The sequence below is a fragment of the Xiphophorus couchianus genome, chromosome 24 (assembly GCF_001444195.1).
Source record: "Xiphophorus couchianus chromosome 24, X_couchianus-1.0, whole genome shotgun sequence".
Taxonomy (NCBI): domain Eukaryota; kingdom Metazoa; phylum Chordata; class Actinopteri; order Cyprinodontiformes; family Poeciliidae; genus Xiphophorus; species Xiphophorus couchianus.
This window is the reverse complement of record NC_040251.1, coordinates 8,477,842-8,501,343: the sequence shown is the minus strand read 5'-3', so window position 1 is coordinate 8,501,343 and position 23,502 is coordinate 8,477,842. Positions and strand designations below refer to the sequence as shown.

Sequence of the window (23,502 nt, the reverse complement as noted above, 5' to 3'; positions counted from 1 at the left end):
GATGGATGGATGGATGGATGAAAGGTTGGATAGATGGATGGATGGATGGATGGATGGATGGATGGATGGATGGATGGATGGATGGATGGATGGATGGATAAATGAAAGGTTGGATGGAAGGTTGGATGGATGGATGGATGGATGGATGGATGGATGGATGGATGAAAGGTTGGATGGATGGATGGATGGATGGATGGATGGATGGATGGATGGATGGATGGATGGATAAATGAAAGGTTGGATGATGGATGGATGGATGGATGGATGGATGGATGGATAAATGAAAGGTTGGATGGATGATGATGGATGGATGGATAAATGAAAGATTGGATGGATGGATGGATGGATGGATGGATGGATAAATGAAAGGTTGGATGGATGGATGGATGGATGGATGAAAGGTTGGATGGATGGATAAATGAAAGGTTGGATGGATGATGGATGGATGGATGGATGGATGGATGGATGGATAAATGAAAGGTTGGATGGATGATGGATGGATGGATGGATGGATAAATGAAAGGTTGGATGGATGGATGGATGGATGGATGGATGGATGGATGGATGGATGAAAGGTTGGATTGATGGATGGATGGATGGATGGATGGATGAAAGGTTGGATGGATGGATGGATGGATGGATGGATGGATGGATGGATGGATGGATGGATAAATGAAAGGTTGGATGGATGGATGGATGGATGGATGAAAGGTTGGATGGATGGATAAATGAAAGGTTGGATGGATGATGGATGGATGGATGGATGGATGGATGGATGGATAAATGAAAGGTTGGATGGATGATGGATGGATGGATGGATGGATAAATGAAAGGTTGGATGGATGGATGGATGGATGGATGGATGGATGGATGAAAGGTTGGATTGATGGATGGATGGATGGATGGATGGATGAAAGGTTGGATGGATGGATGGATGGATGGATGGATGGATGAAAGGTTGGATGGATGGATGGATGGATGGATGGATGGATGGATGGATGGATGGATGGATGGATGGATGGATGGATAATGAAAGGTTGGATGGATGGATGGATGGATGGATGATGGATGGATGGATGGATGGATAAATGAAAGGTTGGATGGATGGATGGATGGATGGATGGATGGATGGATAAATGAAAGGTTGGATGGATGAAAGGTTGGATTGATGGATGGATGGATGGATGGATGGATGAAAGGTTGGATTGATGGATGGATGGATGGATGGATGGATGAAAGGTTGGATGGATGGATGGATGGATGGATGGATGGATGGATGGATGAAAGGATGGATGGATGGATGGATGGATGGATGGATGGATGGATGGATGATGATTCTGTTTTTTCATTATATTAAAACTTTCGTGAATCTTGTCTCTAATTCATGGGGTGTGAAAACTTTTATCTGTTTGAAAGCAGCATGGTGGGGTGAGGGGGGGGGCTCCCATTTCATGTGGCGTCTACGTCATCAGTGGGGGTTCGGGGAGGTGGGGGGGGCGATAATCTTTCAGAACCCTGGACAGCGGCCGCCGGTCAGCAGCAGAACCTCCAGCCCGGCTTCCCCTCCGCTCTGCCCGGCGCGCAGCGAGAGGCGCTTCGCCCCCTCTGGAGGAATGGACGGCCCGCTGCCCCCCTCCCTCCCTGTTCCGGAAGTAGCGGCTGCGCTCCGTTCAATCTCCAAGCCGACCATTTCGAGGAAGAAACCCAGCGCCAGCAGCCTCATCAGCACCACATATCTGATCCAATAATCACGCTGAGTGATTTCTCCTCCACGCTGCGTCCCGTTTCCGTTTTGCCTCCCTGCCGCCTCTCTTTCGACGCGGATCCCGCAGAAACGGACATGGAGCCGCGGCGGAAAACACGGGGCTCCTGAAGATGCGGACGCTGAGGGACGTGTTTTTCATCTCGACGTGGATCGTCGAGGGGAATGGCTCCGATTCTTCTTCGTGGACCGACCAGGGGCGCTGCAACGAGACGACGAAATAGGGAGGAACACGATTTGACACCGAGAGACAATAAGGCAGCAAAACCACACCCGAAGCAAACTTGTATTTGATCTTTTTTTTGGATTATGTTTCTTGTCGGGAGTCCCAGATGTGACTGTGTGGATGGCATGTCGTTGTTTCTGCTCCCTGGCTCTGCGCGGCTCTCTCTTCCACTAGTCCGCTCTCTCGCTGTCTTCTGCTTCGGGTAGCAAAACATGTAGGCTGTTCTGTATATACATAAATATCGGTTGCTGTAAGCCCAGCGGCGTTTCTGCTGGAAAAAGAGAAAACAGGAAGAAAGGAAGGAGAGGTGGAAGAAAATGGACACCAGTTTGTGATGTTTACTGGGGTGCGGTGGGAGATGCATGTATAGACAGCGCTTGCTGAGTTGTTTGAGTGATGAATATTGAAAGAGTGTGTCGGGAAAATCTTTCATCCGCATTGGCTTAGACACACATGCCATCAGAGGGGATGATAAAGGATTAATAATAATAATATCAATAATAAAAATAAAAATAATAAGGATAATAATAATGTTCAAGTATCGGATCCGCATGTTTTTCAATGAACTGAAGGTCCTGGTGTTTATGCGATCCGATTCACGACAGTCCGGCTCAGACACAGATCGACGCTCCACCGCCATGCGGGGTCTGGGGATGGGCGGCTGCGGCTGGCCGCCGTTTGTCGACTGCCATTCCCGGGACGACGAGGAGGAGTACTACGGCAGCGACCCGAGGCCCCGGAGCCTGGCGTTCGAGGACAAAGAGCCCAAGCTGCAAGTGGGCCTGGACGCCGTGTCCCTGACCAGCACGGCCAGCAGCCTGCGGACCCCCCAGTGCAGGATCTGCTTCCAGGGCCCGGAGCAGGTAAACACCCCCCCTCCTCCCGCACCATCGGCGGGATTTGTTTTGTTCACTTTCACTGCGTTTTGGTTTTATTTCAGCTCTGTCCTACATTCCTCCTTCTAACGCCCACATATTCCTTAAATACACACCCGATTGGGGGAGAAAAAGCCAAACAGGATTTGCTTTGTTTCTGATTTTTCTGATTTCGCCTCCAGAGCCTTGTACAGCCTGTGCCGCACAGCTTCAGCATTGTGCTTTTATTTCTCCATCCTCCAACCCCCCACCACCTCCTTCCACGTTCCTCCTCTAATAACATGATCCGGTTATCTCAATAACACTGTTTTCATAAGTGATCTAGTCAGCGGCGGAGAGCGGCAGCATGTTTCCCACACAATCTGAAATCTGGCCAGCATGGCAACAAAGAAAGTTAGCCAATTAGGTCTGCTGCGCGATGACAAACAGGGTGAGAGCGACTGAATATACATGAGTCACAATCATCCTCGGAAGTGTTGCTTCGGCGTGTGTCACAGGGATCACATGATGGCCACTCATGTTTGACCATAATGACAAATTAATTTAATGTACCATTGTGCGTAATCATTGGGTCGTTTGAGTTTGTTTTGGATTTTATTATTTGTGTTCATTAGCTCTAGATATTAGTTCCTCATTGTTCTACTTCAGTTCCTTCTTAGTGACTCTAGTTATGTTTATTTCTTGTGTCTAGTCCTTTTCTTAGCTCTAGTTTTTATTTTTCATGTGTTTGGTATTCTTTTTAGATTCATTTCCTTTTCTCTCTGTCTCCCCTCACCTGCTACCCATTAGCTCATCAGTGCAGCTCTTTTGTTCAGCTTTCAACCTTCCGGTACTCGAGCAACTCATCCTCAGACACTCCTTGCTGGTTCCTCTTATTATAACCTGCTATCTTCCCTGCTTATTCCCTGTTTCCTGTTTTCATTTTTCTGTGTTTTATGGTTTTTGTTCTGCTTTCTGTGATTTTTGTAAGTTTTTTGTTCATTGTTTTTATTACATATTCCTCCCTCTGCCTCTCCGTGTTTGGGTCTGTCATCACACATATCATGAAAGTTGTTAAGTGGGAGGATTTTTAAAATGTAGTTTTCACATTTTTTAACAAATTAAATCTGAAGAGTGCGGCATGCATTTGTACGTCCAACCAATTAGTCACCTAATTCTCTTAATTGCATCTACTGGAGTAACTTTTTTGAAAAAATTTACTTTTAGGAGTATTTTTACTACGTTGTGCTTTTTACTTTTACTTATAATTTATAATTTTGTTATGAAGTATCTCTACTCTTACTTGAGTAAAAGTTCTGGATTTTCTACCCACTGAATGAAACACAAACATGTTTTAATCAAAAAAAATCACCAGACACGGACACACACCTGCAGTTTTTCTTAAAGTTTTGCAAGATTTATATTGAAGAAAACTGATTTGGAAAAAATTTACTTTGCCTGATTTCTATTATTTTTTGTAACTTATATCAATTATTGTCTTTTTCCCTTTAAAATACCAAAGTATCCACTTCATATTTAAAACTGATGACTTGCCAGGGAGGAAATTCAGTCTTCTGATCCAGATGTTGTGGAGCCGGGATGCATCCAAAGTGACATTAGTGAGATTATTCACACAGCAGGCAGAGCGACCCATATCCAACATTTTCATGACAGTATGAAAGGCCCAGTTCTGATCTTTATACCTGTCAAAGAAATCTGACTTGTGCTACTTTCATACGTCACATATTTTCCAACTTTTGAGTCACTGTCTTGAAACATGGCTCATAATTGTGCACAAAAAGTAGTGAGACATGTAAACAATGACTAAAAGGTTACAGAATGTCATCACTATTAGTTGTGTTTATTTTTTTTTTACCTTCTTTTGTCTAATGATCTTGTGACGATACTGTCAGCCCTGATTGCTCAAGAACTTTAAAATTGATCCGTATGGTGGCGTCCATTTTTTCCATAAACAGTGTCATCGTTCTTCTTCTGTGCATGTGGGTCCCTTTCATGTCATTAACTTTTAGCACAGAAGTCTGATTGCGGTCGGGTTTAAACATTAGTATGAATGACCATGCAAAAAATTTAAAAATTTAAAAAATCAGTGCTGATGGGACGATGGATGGAGCTAAACTCTGAGACGATGCTGGAAGACTGACTGAGTTTCTAGCTGGACAACCATCCTAAACATAGAGCCGCTGCTACAAAAGTAATTTTTATTAAAGTGTATCCATGTGGCCCAGTCAAAGTACAGACTTCAATCTAGTTCTCTCTGTCCAATCAGAATGGGCCAAAACGTCACAGATACGTCTTTATAATTTGTAAGAAAAATGAAACTTATTGCATTAGCTTGCACACTTTAATTTAGCTACAGATAAATATTGTAAATTAAAAAACATGCATAATAACGTGTAAAGTCTTAAAGTTTATTTTGTTATTAGACACTCTGTGAAACGTGTATTATTCAATATGCAGCACCGAATATAATTTTTGTTGCCTCTACCTTCATTCTCAGGCTTCAAAGTGGCTATGCTAATGCTATCAGTTTTACAGCTAAATTAATAATCAAAATTATTAAGAAATTAGGAATAATGTTAACCAACTTTTGTATTCACATAAATATCTCACTGGATAAATGAGGTTATTATAATAAAAATATGAAGGGAAAACATCAGTTTTACTGTGAGAAATGCCCACATCGGCATTCTTTCACCTCTAGAGCTGTTCTTAGTTCCTGTTGAAACATTATTTTCTTTTACAATGGAAAATTTCTCCGTATTGCTTTATCTATGCAAAAATGTTATTTTACTGCTTATATTTGAAACAGAAAAGCAATAATCAATCTATTCCATTCATTGTCATTTCTACTACTAATTAAATATTCAAATTTTATATATTGTATATAACATAATATTATAATATTAAATATTCTAGTTATTTACATAAAATTCAGTGCAGGTTTGATGTAAACTGCTTGAAAGTATGAAAGCAGTACAAACTTGTACAGCTTCAATTCTGGAGCCCTATTTATAAGTCTCCTTTCAACATTAAAAATTAAATAAATTGATAAAAAGTCCATCAATTTCAAGGTTTTCAGTCTTGTCATGTAAAAATTGTTTTCCTGAACAAACCTTTAAGTTTGACCAATTTAAAAAGTTTCTTCAAAAAGTTAATTATTTATAGAAATGTATTCATTTCTACACAAAAAAGATCCAAAACTTATGTTAGATGCAGCCATTGCATCTAACATTGTGTTTCTAACTTTGTATGATATTCCCCCAGAAATTTGGGACAATATCGATGTTAAGATTGCTTTTATGACCAAAGATACTGATATTTACTAATGTTATATATATTTTCCTCCTTTTTAGACACCATAACACTTGTGCACCACCTACTTTGCTTCTTTTCTTCCATTCGTTACCCCACCATGCTGCATAGCATCACTGTCACATAACCAAACAAAAACCACAAATGACAACAAGGTTGATATATTTAATCCATACAAACATTAATTAATCCTACCGCTGCTAAAGTACTGTTTTACAACTAATATAGTCACAATAATGTGCTCTGCAACATTTATTGTTAATTTTATGCCACTGACTTGCTGCAAATGGTATCACCTGGACAACAGCCATGTGCTTTAGCTGCTACACAAAGGCTACATTCACACAAAAGATTTGGAATATTTCTTTTTCTGAAATCCAATTTTTTGTGGGATTGTTCAGACAGTTGCAGCAGGTAACTTTTACAAAAATCTGTTTTCTTTTCCATATTTGTTAAAACTCTCCTTACAGTATTCTATGAGACAGATAATCTGTGAAAAGATCGATCTCCTCCACTGCCTCCCTGTGTTTCTATTGCCATCTGAAGTGTTGCTGCGCTCTCCACCACCAATCTTAGTGCTGTCAATCACTCGTGTACTCGATGCTAAATGTGCTAAAGGCAGAGAAACAACTCGCTGTTACAGCAAAACTATTTATACCCTTTCATTGGTGGCCATGCTAACTAGCCTTAGCATTTCTGTCAAACTCTGCTTACGGGAAGAAGCTGTGTCATAGCAGAGAATAAGAGGGGAGGGAGATGCATGTACATGGGCATGATTGACAGCGTTAAGACCTGCCTCTTGGCTCTAATTGGTTATTTCTAGCTAGCTCTGGGAGAAGGCAGGAAAGCTTGACTTTTTCACAGATTATCTGCCTGACTTCATTCTGTCATAACGTGATTGCAGTTTCAACAAATATGTAAAAAATTATTATTTTTATAAAAGTTAACTACTGCTGTATTGTTCTTTCATCTAAAGGCCTCTACTTCGGTTAACAATTATTTGGTTACTAAATTAATTGGCGATTGTTTCAATAATCAATTCATCACAATTAATCTGATTAATTGTTTCAGGGTCAGTGTAAAAACAGGGATGCTGGGATATTTTTACTCAGGATAATCATGTTGGCAGAATCTCATGCAGGCTGGATAAGACTCCAAACTCTTCTTTTTACTCCGTGTTGTGTTCGAGTCTGAAGAAAAACAATAACCATCGCGCGTCTTTGAACTGCGGCCAAATGCTGGCCTCACCAGATGTGCAGAAACCTGTGCCGCCTGGATCAGCAGGTAGCTCCCATCCACTGAGATAATTAGAAACACTGTAAATCCTGCAGGAGCACAGATGGATATTACCATTTAGTCACTTCTCAAAGATAGGCATCCAGTGTTATTACAGCCCATGTGCTAATATATGGCATCTGCCCTGGAGTTTGGGTTGAGAAACAGTAAATTGCAGAGCCGCAGGATGAAATTTGAATATCTTACCTACATTTTTGGCTTTTGCACACAGGAATCCAGTCTGGATTGCTGTCCATGCCCACTCACACACATCCCCTTAATAAAAAGGTTCATTTTAATTTGAAATGAACCTTTTTGAATATCTTACCTAAGTTTTTGGAATACGCAGACAGGAATCAATCCTGGATTGTTGTCCATGCCCACTCACACACACCCCCTTAATAAAACGGTTCATGTTGTTTCGGCTTCAGGCTCTCCGGCAAGGTGACTCATCAAGCAACGTGGCTCTTAGCTGCCTCTTTTAGCTTCACAGACAAAGAGCGAGCAAACAAAGCACCGAGGGAAAACCCAGAGCTGCGCTACTACAACATCAGCGCCTTGCTCTCATTTCGGCTTTTGTTTCTGCCACCACAGCTCTTTACCTCCTTGGGCGCAAGGAAGAAGGAGCTCACGTTTGCCATTTCGTTCTTATTTCATTATTCAAGTAGGTCACAACAGGGGCTGGGGATCACGTCGCTGTCAGCGGGACAATTACCGACAGACGTAATCGCCCGGCTCTGCGGGCCGCGTTGAGCACGAAGCCTTATTAATTGTTTGTCAGACGTGTCAGCGCGCGCTCTGGATGGAGAGCCTAAACCCGGCTTCGTCACAGAAGCAGGAAACATCAGGAAATGTTCAGGACAGGGCAGTAAAGCTTTTAGAGAGGGAATAGCTACAAAAAACGTTAAAAAAAAAAAATTCTATCATTTATTCTGACGGCTAATCGAGTAATCAGATAAAAATAAATAACAAAATATTGAAAATATTTATATATATAGTTTTATATGTATTTTATATGTATATAAATACATAAATTTCATAAATGTATATATTTATTGATTGTGTTTCACATCTATGTCTTCATCTGATTGAAGATGAACACGTTCCTTTCTGTGGTGTATTCTTTAAGAGGGGGCCATGGTCCCCCCTTGCCCTCCCTTTGGGGTCGCCACTGAACAGGAGCTTTTCCTTCAGGCTGAAAGGAAGAGAAACAACTGGAGTAACGGGGGAGTGGAGTGTGAGGTGGCCTTTTCTCCCAGCAGCGTGTTTCCAGTAGCGTGCAGTCTGGAGCTCATGGGGGCCACTTCCACACAAAAAATGTCTCGTCTAAAGGTTGCAGACCACTCTCTTAGTCATGAAGTGACACACCAAATTAACACCCTTGTGCTCTGTGAAGTGGCCTCCAGGGACAAGCCCACGCTTCCTCATCCACTGTGGGGGGTTTTATGGATGTGTAAAGGGTCAGCGTTTGGGGTGCGGGGGTTTATTACTATTTTAAGGTGGATTTTTTTTTAGCTGTAGTATTTCATTTCCACTTTTTAGGTCAGCAAATACCACATGAAAGACATAATGAACTGACTGGAATAGAATATCTTAGACTATCAGCTTCTCAGCTGCACTTTACTGGAAATAGACGAATTAAAATGTTACGAAAAAGATCCCACAGAGAAAATTACAGAACCATCAACAGTTTTAGCATCCAAACAAGAGTCAAAACCTTAAATATAAATCCTATTTTAGTATTTTAGCAGCATAAACACACACTGGAACAGAAATACCTCTCCTTTAATTTGCATACATGTATTCAGTTACAGAAAGTCATTTCAGTTTATTTATACAGCTCCAATTTGCAAAATTCAAAAAAAGTAATTTCAGTTCAATTGATCTTAGTTGTCAAACAGCACATGATCGTTGTTATATTTCTTGTTTTACAAGAATAAAGTTATGATATTAGCAGAATAAACACACAATATTATCAGAAGAAAAGTCCCAAAGTGACATTTTAATGCAGCGCTAACGCTAAACTGCATTTTTGTATTGTTACCACTGCAAAAATGTAGTCAGTCATTTTTTTGTGTAGTAAAAATAATTACTGCTTTATTATTAAAACTTTTTCTGGTATTGTTTTGACTTTATTCTTGTAATAATTTGACCTTATTCTAATATTACTACGACTTTATTCTCTCATTATTACGTCTTTATTCTGGTAACTATGACGTTATTCATATTATAACATCATTATGACGTTATTCTGGTAATATTATTATTCTATGCAATGTACTATTACAATTTTATTGTTATATTATTTTATTTAGCATAACCTTATTCTAATATGACTTTTTTATTATATTTGTTTTTATATATTTTTCTGGTAGCATTGCTGCTGTATTTTTATATTATTACCATTTTATTCTCTTATTATTTTACCTTTATTCTTGCACGAACCTTTTCTCATAAATTATGATTTTATTCTTGGAAAACATGACTATTGTTATACAATTTTTTTCTAATAACATGATTACTATATTCTTATATTTTTTTACTTTATTGTCTTACAATTTTATTCTCCTGAATTGTGACCTTGTTCCTTGTTATCTTATGACCTTATTATCATAATTAAAGGTTAAAAAATAATTTTTAGCCTGTCTCTAATACTCCATCGTACGCCATGGGTGTGTGATTGCACTAATTGAGAAAAAATAAGAAAATTAAGATAAAATGGAGACCAGTTATCTAGAAAAATAGAGATAACTTCATGCCAAAACCACTTAGCTGCAGCTCCTGTTATCATCCTGGAAGTTGATAAAATAATTAATCCTCTTGCAGCACCTCCAGAAATAAGGTGGATAGAAATCCACACTCACTTGTTTACTTCTTATGGATTATATGAATTTAATTATATGCCATTAAGTGGCTTGTTCCACTTGAAAGTTGAGCGTTTGTACTTCCAGATTATAGTGATTCACACAGTGATGGGGAACAGTGTGTGAGGGGGTTAACAAGTCCCGCTATTGTAGTGGGTGACAGGTTCCCACATCACAATGAGCGCCCAGTTTATTTTGAACGTCTGCCACATCCACCATCCTGCTGTCCTAAATACGCGGCAGAACAACAAAATGTCTGTTTGATCGCAGCTGAAAATAGTCACTAAAAATCTGGATCTTCTGTTTCGGATCAAGCTGTTTTAAGAAGAAGGATTTAGTAAAAATGAAAGCATGCAGACGCTCTTTTTAAATGATTTATGTGCTCATTTCAGTACCACTGAAAAACAGAAGAGTTGTGTTGTGAAATATTAATATTCTAGTGATTTTGAAGCAAGAAGTCACTTCTTTCTCGTCTGTTTATTGTTTTGTTTGTTTAAATGATACGATTTGTGACCTTTTGCTGGTTTTACAAGCCGTACGACCTTTCAGTGAAGGAAAAGACTATAAATGAATAAAAACAATCATTTACAAACACAATCTCTATGAAAGGTCAGATTCTGCTTTAAGGATTTAGATTTAGTAATTTTAGGGTGTAAAGATATTTTCCTTCAGATTAGTTATTATCCTGAATGATGTGTTCATTTTGTACTTTTAGTGATTTATTTCAACAGTTTCAATCCCATAGTAGTAACTAGTTACATTTACTCAGTTACATTTACTTGAGTAACATTTTGGAAAAAAAATACTTTTAGGATAAAAAATATACTCCAACTACTTCCTGTCATTTTCTTGTTTGTTGTTTCCGCCAGCCTTGACATGCAGCTGCTGATCATGTGGATCGTGTGATACAAAAAAAGTGTTTCCATCTCAGTTTTGCAAAATTAATAAATTTTGATACGGCCAACAAAACCACCTCATACTTTGCCAAAACTTTCTATCAAGAAACAAGAGATTTTTTTTTTTAAATTGGGATGTTTCCATTCAGGAAATTTAGGTTCAAAATGTCAAATTGCATAATTATGTGGTCATTGGGAACACAGCTAGTGCTAACAACTGCAGGCTAATCAGATTCACTGAGGCTGATGGGGAATATCAAATCAAAATTAAATGCTGGAAATGTTTCCACGTCTGCATGGAAAACATTTTGCAATTATCTTGATTTCAACTTCTAATGGTCACCAAACACTAAACACCATCAACAAAACAGTTTGTGATGTCTTCTAAATAAATTCAGATACTTGAATTATTGTTTTGATACAATCAGTGATTACTTCATATTAATAAGACCTTATGTTTTCATTTTGCTCTTGGTTATCGCCATGACGAATGTGCAGCTTTTGAGCTCTTACGTTTTTATTACACACTCTTACACGCTCATTTGCAGACCTTTCTATGACAACTTGACATTTTAAAAATGTTTGCTTTCATATGTTTTGTATTAAGTCCCTCATATATATTCTGACCTTCTCTGTGTTGTCTTTATAATGTCAGCAGGCAAGTTGTTTTAACGTTTATAAGTGGCATGTGGCTCATCTGCCAGACTCTTTCTCATGACACTGTGGGACACTTGCATTGTTTTTTTTATAAGTCAGAAGGTCAAATGAGCCAGATGGGAGAACCAGGGTGCAGACGATCAGGAGAAGCGTTATTTGTGTCACTGCAGGTACAGTAATTCACTGCCAAGTGAACGTGATAAGATGCCACTTTATTTTTCTGAATCACCATCTGTAAATTCTGGCTTTTTATATAATTGGCCCAGACAGAAATGAACAGACGGGAACCTTCCAAATCAATCCTTTTTAAAAAATATATAATTTAAATTGAAGGAGTTAATAGAGTGGATCACAGCTCAGTTTATCTAATCATCTGAATTGTATTGACAGTCATTTTGTTAAGCTAACAATCAGTTCCCTTCCAATATAAGTGATCAGAAAGCAACACTGGTAGGCACTGCTAGCTAAAAAGTGAGTTGTGCTAACTAACATTAATTCTGCTAGTGCTAAAGCACTGTACCAACACAGAAATTAGCATATGTTAATGCTAATGATAAAGCTAAAGCGCTAATTTGGTTTCAGTTTGTTTTTTTACATATTTGTTGAAACTATCACTATTTCATGATGGTATGTTATGAGAGAGATCATCTGTGAAAAAATGTAGCTCCTCCACCTTCTCCCAGTGCTCCCAGTGCTAGTTAGAAACAACCAATCAGAGCCAGGAGGCGGGTTTTAACACTCACCCCCCTTGCTCTCTTTTACGCTGCAGCTAGCGGAGAGGCCAGTTAGCACAGCTCACCGAAACAGTTTTCCTGTAACGGTGAGTTGTTTCTTCTCCATTAGCACAATTAGCAGCGAGTACATGAGGTTGATTGACAGCTCTAAGACTGTCACAACATGGCGACACTTTTAACAAATATATGAAAAAAAACATGTTTTTATAAAAGTTACATACTGCCAGAGTTGGGAAGTAACTAGTTACAGTTTCTAAATTACATTTACTTGAGTAACTATTTTGAGAAAATTTGCTTTTAGGAGTATTTTTACTTTTACTTGAGTAATTTTATTAGGAAGCATCGCTACTCTTGAGTTAATTTCTGGAAAAATTTCCATTTAACTTTATATTTTGGTATGTCTGATGATGTAATTTTTAAATATTAAATGATTGATAATTTGACCACTTACTCAGTACTTGAGTATACTTTTTACCAAATAGTTTTTTACTCTTTAAGTAATTTCTTGGACGGATAATTTTTACTTTTACTTGAGTACATTTTTGGGTACTCTGCTCATCTCTGTTTGTCTGTAGCTTTAATTAATAATTTCTTAAAGTGGCAGTTATGTTTTCATTAAATTAGATAAAATTTTCCCTTTAATATCACCAAGGAAAGTGTATTTACTCAAACACCTTTAAAATGTGTTTTATGATGTGAAACAATGAAAAGTGATAACGAAACCAAAAGAATGAGGGAATATTTGGTATTGTTATCTCATTTTGAGCCAAATTGTGCCATTGTTGATTCTGGAATTTGCGTAAGTTGAGTTTTTATGAATCGATTTCGGGTTCAGAAGCTCCTCTCGGTCCACCTGCCTGCCCTTGAAGCCTCCACACTCCCCGCTGTTGGTGCAGCGTGTTAAGTTGCCCCTTTGCCAAATTCGCTCCACATCAAGCTGTGTCCTTTCATTGACTCACTGGTGATTCATAATGATTATTCTCCCAGAACAATGGTCTTTTTAAAAACAGTTTCAGCGAGTGGCGCTGGGAGTCAAGTGTAAAGTAAAAGTGCGGTGGAAGCAGAGCCGTGCGAGGACATGAGGACCGTGATGCAGAGCGATGGTGACAGCCTGGATGCAGTCAACCTGAACGTGTTGGACGGGCCAATAGGCTTCAGGTGCTGCGGCGGTGCTGAAGAGACACTTTGATCCTAAAGACTCTCCAGCGTGCCTTTTAAAAATTAACACCTGACTTGGTTTTCTGGAAGGTTCTTGTCCCGTTTTATAATGAACTGATTGACGTAGATGCAGAATTAATATTTTTAACCAGGACAAAATTATTAGATCATCTTAAAATAGAAAATTTTGTCAACAAAATCTATTATTTATCTCTGACTAACCACATTTTTAACCACACTTTTTGTTTTCCCTTGCAAGAATAACATACGCACTGTGACTTTTACTCAAAAGTATTGAGAAATTTGAACAAAATTGATTACATTTTGTTAAATTTTTTTTTTCCAATTTGGAGTGGAGATTCTATTTTTTTGTCAAACCAAACATCCAAAAATCAATCAGCTACTGCTGACCACTGCAAGTACAATGTCCAAAATCTTGAAGGTTACAATTTATTGTTTATTTTTCTGGTCTGGCAATAGACAACAATACCTTTTCCATTGTTTTTTCCTGCCTCTATACTTTTTGTCATAAATTCCTTTACCTTAATATTTTGCTATAGTTATTCCTAACTTACAAAAACAAATAAATAAACGGTGAAGCCTTATAGCTGCTGGCAGGGTGCTGCAGTCTGTGGTAAAAGCAACATGGTCACGTATCAGTGGCCATGTTGACCAAAAACATATCAAATTTGTCAAATCTCCTTAAAATATTTGCTGAAACTGGTTAAATAAATTGTTTGACCATCCTGTGTCCTATTAGAAATATGTTACAAGATAAAAAATATTTACTCTCCTTTCAATATATAGGCTAAGACTATGCTAACTGTGTGCTAACAAAGGAACAAAATTATTTTCAACATGCGCTAGGCTATGCTAACCAAAGAACTGAAGCCATTTTCTGCTCTTTTCAGTCTGTACAAGGCTAATCTACTAAAACTATGTAAACTGTTTCCACTTTCTTAAAACTGCATTCTGCTATGTTAACAAAATAACTAGCGTCACTTCACACTCTTTTCGAGATGTATATGGTTAAGGTGCACTTTTGTTATTGCAGAAGGTGTTGATACTGTGTGCTAGGCTAAGCTAAGAAAGGAACAAAGGTCACTTCCTGCTCTTTTCAAAATGTACAAGGCTAAGCTAATACAAGAATCAAAGGTGTTTTCCACTATCTTAAAGCTGCATGCTAAGCTAAACTAACATAAGAATTAAAGTCACTTCCTGCTCTTTTTCAGGTGTTCTAGGCTAAGCTAACCAAAAAACTGAAACCGTTTCCTGCTCTTTTCAACTTGTAGTAAGCTAAGCTGACAAAAAGACTGAATGTCTTTCTGTCTTCAAAGTATGTGCTATGCTAAGCTAACGAAATAACTGAAGCTATGCCCCACTTTTTTCCAGGTGTGCCGGGATAAGCTAACCCACGGTGAAATTTTTCAAATTGTGAAACTCAGAAATTTCCAAGATTTTTTCAAGAAGATTTCTGAGTTTTTTTTTTTTCTGACATTTTTTTATTTTTGGACTATTGAAACTAAAACTTCTTAAGATTTTTTCCAGAAACATTTTAGCCTTTTTTGGTGGAAATTTACTCCTCCTTTCTTCCTAGTATTTACAATACATCTTTGCCAAAACTGGTAATTGCAGCTGATTATTCCAAATATTATTTGCACTTCTGATGATTTGTATGTCCTTAAATCAGTCACATAAATCGCTCCATTCAATGGCGAAAATGTTAAACTCAGAACAGTGTGAGGTAGTAACCAAACTCCATATTTTGTATTTTCTTCATTTGAAAATAAATGTTTCTTTCTGGCTTTTCCAGACTTCCAGCAAAAGTCCTGCTTTTTCATTGTAGGAACAATCTGAGAATCTCTTGGGGGGTTTTTTGCGTTTCCTGCAGGGGGAGCTGCTGAGTCCCTGTCGCTGTGACGGCTCTGTGCGCTGCACTCACCAGCCTTGTCTCATCCGATGGATAAGCGAAAGGGGCTCCTGGAGCTGCGAGCTCTGCTACTTCAAGTACCAGGTCCTGGCCATCAGCACCAAGAACCCACTGCAGGTAACACTGAATATTTGGAAACCAAACAAACACATTTTTCATTTCATTTCTTTAAACAAATCTTAACAAAACAATAAGCTTTTCATATGGAAAAAGACATTGGAGGATAAAAATTCCTGTAAACACAAAAACTGAGGAAAATACTCTGTTAACTTTAATGTCTTCAAATTAAACAAAGGAAACATTCAGGAGTACATGAATACATAAAGAAATGCAACTAACACTGACCTTTCATAATAAAACACTTTTCAGTTTTGCTGGAACATATCACAAACCTTTCCTGGTGTGAAGACCGTTTGCCATATTGTGCTGACAAATTTCCCTCTGCGTCACCGTCCGTCTGCCCGTCTTTTCAGGCGCACAGAACAAAACCTATTGAGAAGACGTGTCTCTTCATTTAAATATGCTGGTTTTAAAATGAAAAAAGTTTGACAAAAGTTAGAATTTCTACTTGTTCACAAATCTTTGATTTTATATTTTAGAACAAAATACTGTACATTCATATATACATTTTATATTTTGTGTTTTTGTTTTTGGATTCTCACTAAACCAAACTGGACACTGTACATTTTCCAAAATAACTAGAAATGACTATGGTTCATGGTGCCAAAGCAGAGCCAATGTGCAGACAAGCATAATTGAATATTTTAATAATCAAAAACGAAACTTGCAAATTCAGGAATAGTAGCATGAAACCGGAAAAAGGGGACATGGAATTACGCCAGGAACTTAAAAAGCCGTGAAACGAGGTGTAAAAACAAAGAATCTGGGCCTGAAAACTGAAAGGAAGAGTATGAGTGAGGGATCAGGTGAAAGAAAAGGGAGTGGTGAGCGTAAATCAATAGAAATTCAAAGAATAAAAAGAAGCTGAGAGAAGCTGAAAAGAACAGAAATTCTCGACCAAATTTGCAGCATTTGTTGCATTTTCAGCTGCTGCATTTCTCTTTCACACTGCGCTGAGTCAAATGATGCAAACTAGTTGAACAACCTTTTCACCTTTTCAAGTCCTCATGTGATGTCACACTTCAGGGAACTGTGTGGCTGACAGCCATCTTGGTAGGTACCTGTCATGACAGTTACTATGGAGTTGCTATGACAACAACAAACAAGTCACAAGCTTAGATCTAGCTCTCACCTCGTTCCTAACTAACTTATGAACAATATAAGTGCATCACAACTATTACTCGATTCCAATTTTTGAGTACTCTACCCCCTCTGTGTAACACTAAGATAAATATCAGTGATATTTACTGTAATTGCCAAACTAGCTAAATTAGCCCAGCTAATGTAGCTTTTATCTGCTACCAGAGAAATGTAGCCCATGTGTTTGTTGCTAACTGTACTTACTAACTGAACATTCACCAGAACCGTTTCATTCACACACAGAGTTTGTCCTTCTTTTACAAATCTGTTTAAATATTGATTGTATCTGTCCATGGATTTCATGTTGTGATTCTCCTCCATGGTGTACGCTCTCCTTGTGTTCACTAAGTAGTGAACTATCGTCAGACATGTTTCCATTCTCTGTCTCATACGGGTCGATCCCGACAGCAGCCATTTTGTTGATATATATTTCTCTTGTGCATTGGTGAAGAGTGTCAGTATATTTTCTTTTTGTTGGTCTCAAAGCCATGCAAGTTCATTTATGCTTTGCGCTGCGCTTGCCTACCAATTTGGCACGGATCATTTCTGGATCAGACTTGTGGGAAATACGTAGGTGTTCATCAGATGACCTAAAATTCTTGGCATGCTTTTAATATATTTGTCAAAGTGTCAATTTTCTCTTGCATACGTGATTGGATCAGTTTTTTCCCAGCTCTTACACTCAGCCTCTCCTCTGTGTTTCAGTGGCAGGCCATCTCCCTGACTGTGATCGAGAAGGTGCAGATTGCGGCGATAATCCTGGGTTCCCTGTTCCTCATCGCCAGCATTTCCTGGCTCATCTGGTCCTCGCTCAGCCCCTCTGCCAAGTGGCAGCGTCAGGACCTGCTCTTCCAGATCTGCTACGGCATGTACGGCTTCATGGACATCGTCTGCATAGGTAACAGGAAGGCGTGACGCAACACCGACACCAAACGGCGCAAACGTACAATCAGCCTCTAGCAGCTTAAGGAGAGCCTGCAGGGAGAAAGCTGAGGAGCTGAGCCAAGAGGGAAAAGGATGAGGGCCACTAAAAACAAGAAAAGATTCTTGTTTTGGCTTCTTTTCCCAGGAATTCTGACTTTAATCTCAGAATCTTTACTTTTGCATAGTTCTCATGGACACTTACTAATGAGTTGCTATGACAATCACTTTTTTCCTCAGGAATTCTGACTTTGATTTTAAGAATTTTGACTTTCGCCCTCAGAATTCTAAAAAAAAATTTCTCAGGAATTCTGACTCAGAATTTGGAATTTAATCTCAGAATTATGACTTTTTTTCTTTGGAAGTCAGATTTATATCTCAGAATTCTGAGCTTAATTTGAAAATTCTCACTTTAATTTTAGAATTCTAACTTTATTCTTCAAAATTCTGACATTTTTCTCAGATGTTTTTACTATTCTTTTCAGGAATTCTGACTTTCTCACAGAATTTTGACTTTATTCTCAAATTTCAGATTTTTTGAAATAATAATAATAATATCTTATATTTGTATTATTATTTGTATAGCACTTTTCTAAACACTCAAAGACACTCAATACATGAATTAATTAAAATTACAAACAAAATAGGGCATAAAACAAAATGGCAAAAACTTATACACATAGCATATTTAAAGAAAAAACAAAACACACACAAAAAAAGCAACAAAAAAATCAACACCTTTTTAAACTTTGTTTTGAAAAGCTGTGTTTTAGATGTAATGGGAATAGGGATAGTTTCTCAGAATTCTGACATTAATTTCAGAAGTCTGATTAAAAAAAAGAAGTCTGAATTTTTTTTTTATCATTATTGGCAGTGATCCTCTTCCGTAGAGCTGCATTACACCACAACAAGAGTAGCACAGAAACAGGAGCCACAACCGAAATGTTAATCAGCGGAGGTTGCATTATGCAAGGACAAACTAGTGCGATAAGGCAAACATGTTCTCAATTTACATTTCGGAGCTGTGCAGAAAACGCAGGCAAGTTGGCAGATGGTGCAAAGGAGGAGACAACAAGCTCCCTAAAAGCCAAACAAATTCTGATGATGTTGCAGAGTACAAGAGACTGTTTTTAAGGTGTGACTGGGTCAACTGTTCTTGCGTAATTATGAGCCGCCTGAGTCAGACAACACTGAGAACAGATGGCATGAGATATCTGCGCCGTGATTTTTGCCAACTGTCTATTCTCATCCACAGACGAGCTTTCTGAAGCTACCGGATCTATTTAGCAAAACATTTGCTGTAGGGCAGCGAGAATTCACCAGCTCCAATTCAATTAGGTGTTTTCAAGGTTTGGAAAGTCCTTGAAAGTGCTTGACAATCCAACTGCACAGTTTGGTAGTAAAATGCAATCTAACATTTGATCAAACACCTAAATTTACAGTTGAAACCAGATACACTGCAAAAAAACAAAGTATTTTTGCTGTAGTTTCTAATGCAAATATCTTAGTACACTTCAAATAAGAAGTGTAATATTTCAAATAAGAAATATTTGAAATATTTATTATTTGATATATCTTACTAAAACTCATAACTTTTTGGTAAGATATTGGATGTTTAAAGTTAATAATTTCTTAGCATTGATTTAAAAAAAAAAAAGTAGTAGTTTGACTTACAGATTATTTCAATTATAACAGGACATTTTTCCCATGAGTGAAATAATAGTCAGTGGAACCAGTACTTTATAAATTAATGTTAAGGAACATCATGTAATAGTAAATTGATTTGTACTGTTTTGATCGAGTGCTGGAAAAGTTTTAAACTTTCCTTGGAAAATACTTGAACTATCCCGAAAAGTAAATTTTCCTCTCCCCCCAGGCCTCATCATCCACGAGGGATCGTCGGTGTATCGAATATTTAAGCGGTGGCAGGCTGTCAATCAGCAGTGGAAAGTACTGAACTACGAGAAATCAAAAGACTTGGGCGACCCGGTGAGCTCCAGCAGTAAGACCGGCGCCCGCGGCTCCCGCGGCAACCCGCACGGCCTGGCCAGCGGCGGCCGACAGAGCAGGCGGCTAAGAACTATTCTGAACCACCACTGCGGATACACCATCCTGCACATCCTGAGCCAGCTCAGGCCCAACGACCCGCGGATCAGCGCCGCCGCCAACCGGGAGGTGGTGATGAGGGTCACCACCGTATGAGACGGACCTGCATCAAGCGGCGGAAGGACGTATAGACCTCAATTTGAAAAAACGACAGACTCATTTGGCAACAGGAGCCCCGCGTGGGACCGAACGGTGCCTGGAGCATCAACAGACTGAAAACACATGAGGATTTCTCCTCTTGTTTCGTACAACAAAAGGAAGACAGATGCTCCTTTTCAATAATTAAAGAACTGATGAAAACATGGAAGTATGAAAAGACATAAAATGTGAAATGTATGATGGTGGTGATGGGGCAGGGGGATTATAGACAGGCTTTATAACCTGAAACTGAACAACAAAATGGGTTTTTTTTTAACTCAATATCAGGATGCACAGGAACATTTCGTCTTTGTTTTCTATCCTCTTTTTTTTTTTACTCACTTTGATTTTGTACTGATGTTTGAGTTTAGAAGAAACCGTGTTTGGTAACTTCACACATGCCAAACATTTCCAGTCGACTATGTAACGAGCTTAACATTTCTACAAGCCAACTGATGCTGGTAAACAGACCGAAAGCTGAGAATAAAAACATCCATGAGGGCAAAAATAACTTTCAAAGAACAATAAGTCATTAATAAAAAAAAATGTTTAAAAACCAAAAAAAACGAAAGAAAAAAAAGAAGTGAGAAATTTTTCAGTTATACTTAACCTTTCTGCAATAAAAATACGTATGTACATTTCACAGGGAATTTTTGCATGGGTATATAATTTTATTCTTCATCACATAACATAAGCACATGACAAATTTGCTCTATTTCGAATGGTGCTTGCCAAAATAAACACTTTAAAAACGTCTGTTTTCATTGCACCACATTTTTGTCAGAATGAGAAATGGCTGTGTGTTAGAGCTACTTCAGCTAAAATACAGGTTGTTGCTGCTGTGTGCTGATTCAGATTTGATAACAAGTTAAGTATTGGATTAAAAATTGGGGTCAGATGATCTCTAACCTCTGAGTCTCATTCAGTGTCTTCTTTTGGTTTCAGTCAATGTTTTGTCATTTTTCTATGGAACATAACAATGACGTTCACACAGCAGACAAATGCAAATCCAATTTTTTCTTATCAGTCTGAATGTCCGAAAAATCCTATTTGTGCCACTTTCATATGTGGAAGTAAATCAAACATGTATCCAATAGTTTTCAAAGGATCTTGCCACATTTCACCTGAGTTTTATGTCTTTAACGCGAGACATGCCGCATATTTCTGCACCAGAAGAAGCCAGAAACGATAGTGACGGACGTAAACCATGGCTGAAGATTATAATTATGAGCTCATAAAAGCAGTTTGTAGCAGTGAAGCCGTCAACATAACAATCCCACCACTGTTGGCTCCGACTGTGCATCCAAACACGCTTCCCAACAAAATCTGCAGTCAGTGTATCTTTAGTTCATCTCAGATCTGGTAGGTTGACTTCACAACAACAGACACACCCAGGTTCACGGTATTTATTCTAGCAGAAGAGGAAATCAGGTTACATTAAATGAAATACAATAAATAACCTTAAACAAACTACAGAGATGTAACTCCCAATGAACAGTTGGCAGCAGTTAACAGTTGTAAAATTGAGCATAGCCAAAAATGCACATTAATCATAATAAAAGTAAAAAACAGGAAAATATGTCAAAATTACACATGAAACACTCCATATGATTAAATTTATCTAAAATACATGTTAAAATATAATTATTGTGAAGAAAACACAAGAGTTAATCCCACCAAAGTTACAGAACAGAAACAGAAAAAAGGGGGAGGAGCCGACAGTTACTGGTTACTATGGTAACCACCAACCGTCAGCATAACAGAACTTAACACACTAATAAATGTAAATAAACAAAACAAAATAAATTCATAGAACACATAAACAAATTTCACAACTATAATAATGTTAAAATAAAACTGCTACAAAAGGCACCATTGTTATGATTTTAATATTTCTCTTCATGTTGTTATAATCTTATGGCGATACTGTCGGCTCCCATTGCTGAATAACTTTAAAACTGATCCAAAGGCCCATGTGACGTTGTTTTTCTCCAAACTAATCAAATTAATTTGGATGCAAATATAAATTTCAGAGCTGATTTGCATGAAAATGGCACTAAAAGACGCACGTTTTGTTTTCAAGGGTTGAGTGATGTGTTGTCAGGCAGCTACCAGCTACCAGAGTGAAGCTCACCAGACACAGAAGATGCCTAATAGACACAATGGACAATTGATGGAGTTTTGACATTTTCAGTTCTCATGATGCCAAAACATTGGACATACTAATGGACACCCACATTCGTCTCATCATCTCACACCATGTTGTAAAGACTCTGGCCCACGTACCACACAGCGCACAATACGACTATCCTTACTATGTTTACTAATGTGTCTGAGTCATCCTTTGTGTCTGCTGAACAGCTCTGACTGCTCTAAGTGAGGATTGGATACTTAGAGAAGCTGCCTGATTTTACGGTTCCTGTATGAAACCAACACTGCCCTCTGGTGGCCGTCCTGCGCATCTCAGCTTCTTGCTTACAGGCATTTTGACCAGAAAGGCTTGAAAGTTCAACCCCTTCAACAATTGCAGGTGTTATATTTTACTACAATTAATTTACCTCTTGATGCTTTTAGATAAAAACAACTACAAGTCAGAGATTTGCGTGGAAAATTTCAGATTTGAAAATGTATGGATGGCAATCAATAAAAAAAAACTGCTGAAATATTTAAGTAGCATATTTTGAATGATGCAACAGAAACTGTCATTCTCTGGTTTAAATCTAAACTTTTTGACTAGCAAGGGCAATTAAACTGGATTTATGTAGCTTGCGCAAATGTTCATATTATTGCACCACTTTCCTGTGAGCCAAGTCTGCCGTTTGGAAACGTAAAAGCAGGTCAGAAGGATTAAAAGATTGAGAAACAACGAATCCGCTGTGTTTATCAGAAGCTAAACTATTTGGTTTCCAAACTTTGGCAGCAGTGGCAATAAAAGTACAATGGCTGCTCACATGCAGGGGGGGAATCATGTGGAATCTGTCGCCCCCTAGTGGTTGCAGCGGAACACTCCATTGTGGGACAGAAAAACTCAAAGACGCGGTAAACGTAGAAAAATATGGAATTACAACCAAAAATAAATAATAAACTACAAATACAATTGAAAATTATTTTTATTTATAAGATAATCATAAAAATGTAGATTAAAGGGGGGTTACATATTTTCTTTTAAATCCACTTGCTCTGAAAAAAGCCTTTAATTTGATCAGACTTTTCTTTATTTATATTTTAGAAATACAAAACTTCCCACTCTTGATTAAAATGTTTTGTTTTGGTTTCTTAGATTAATGGCAAAAAAAATTTCAAGAAAATTTTCAACTTCACATTCATACATTTTTAATGTTTTTTATTTCTAGAAAATGTCTGAGCTTTTTCTAGCAACCTTTCAGAC

The 23,502-nt window shown here is 38.1% G+C and overlaps 1 protein-coding gene across 1 annotated transcript; it reads left to right on the top strand.

Moving 5' to 3' along the window:
• Positions 1 to 1,523: 1,523 nt before the first annotated feature.
• On the top strand, positions 1,524 to 21,035 carry marchf9 (membrane-associated ring finger (C3HC4) 9). Its single transcript, XM_028011621.1, has 4 exons — positions 1,524 to 2,851; positions 15,651 to 15,806; positions 17,655 to 17,847; positions 19,747 to 21,035. Exons 1-4 carry the CDS (start codon positions 2,519 to 2,521, stop codon positions 20,070 to 20,072), a joined length of 1,008 nt encoding a protein of 335 aa, XP_027867422.1. The 5' UTR covers positions 1,524 to 2,518; the 3' UTR covers positions 20,073 to 21,035.
• The last annotated feature ends 2,467 nt before the right edge of the window (positions 21,036 to 23,502 follow it).

Bases quoted from the DNA above. Each gene is read 5' to 3' on its own strand.
- marchf9 (XM_028011621.1), top strand. From the start codon at position 2,519: ATGTTCAAGTATCGGATCCGCATGTTTTTCAATGAACTGAAGGTCCTG. The intron at 15,807-17,654 runs GTAACACTGAAT...TCTGTGTTTCAG, and splicing joins GCACCAAGAACCCACTGCAG to TGGCAGGCCATCTCCCTGAC. The intron at 17,848-19,746 runs GTAACAGGAAGG...CTCTCCCCCCAG, and splicing joins CATGGACATCGTCTGCATAG to GCCTCATCATCCACGAGGGA.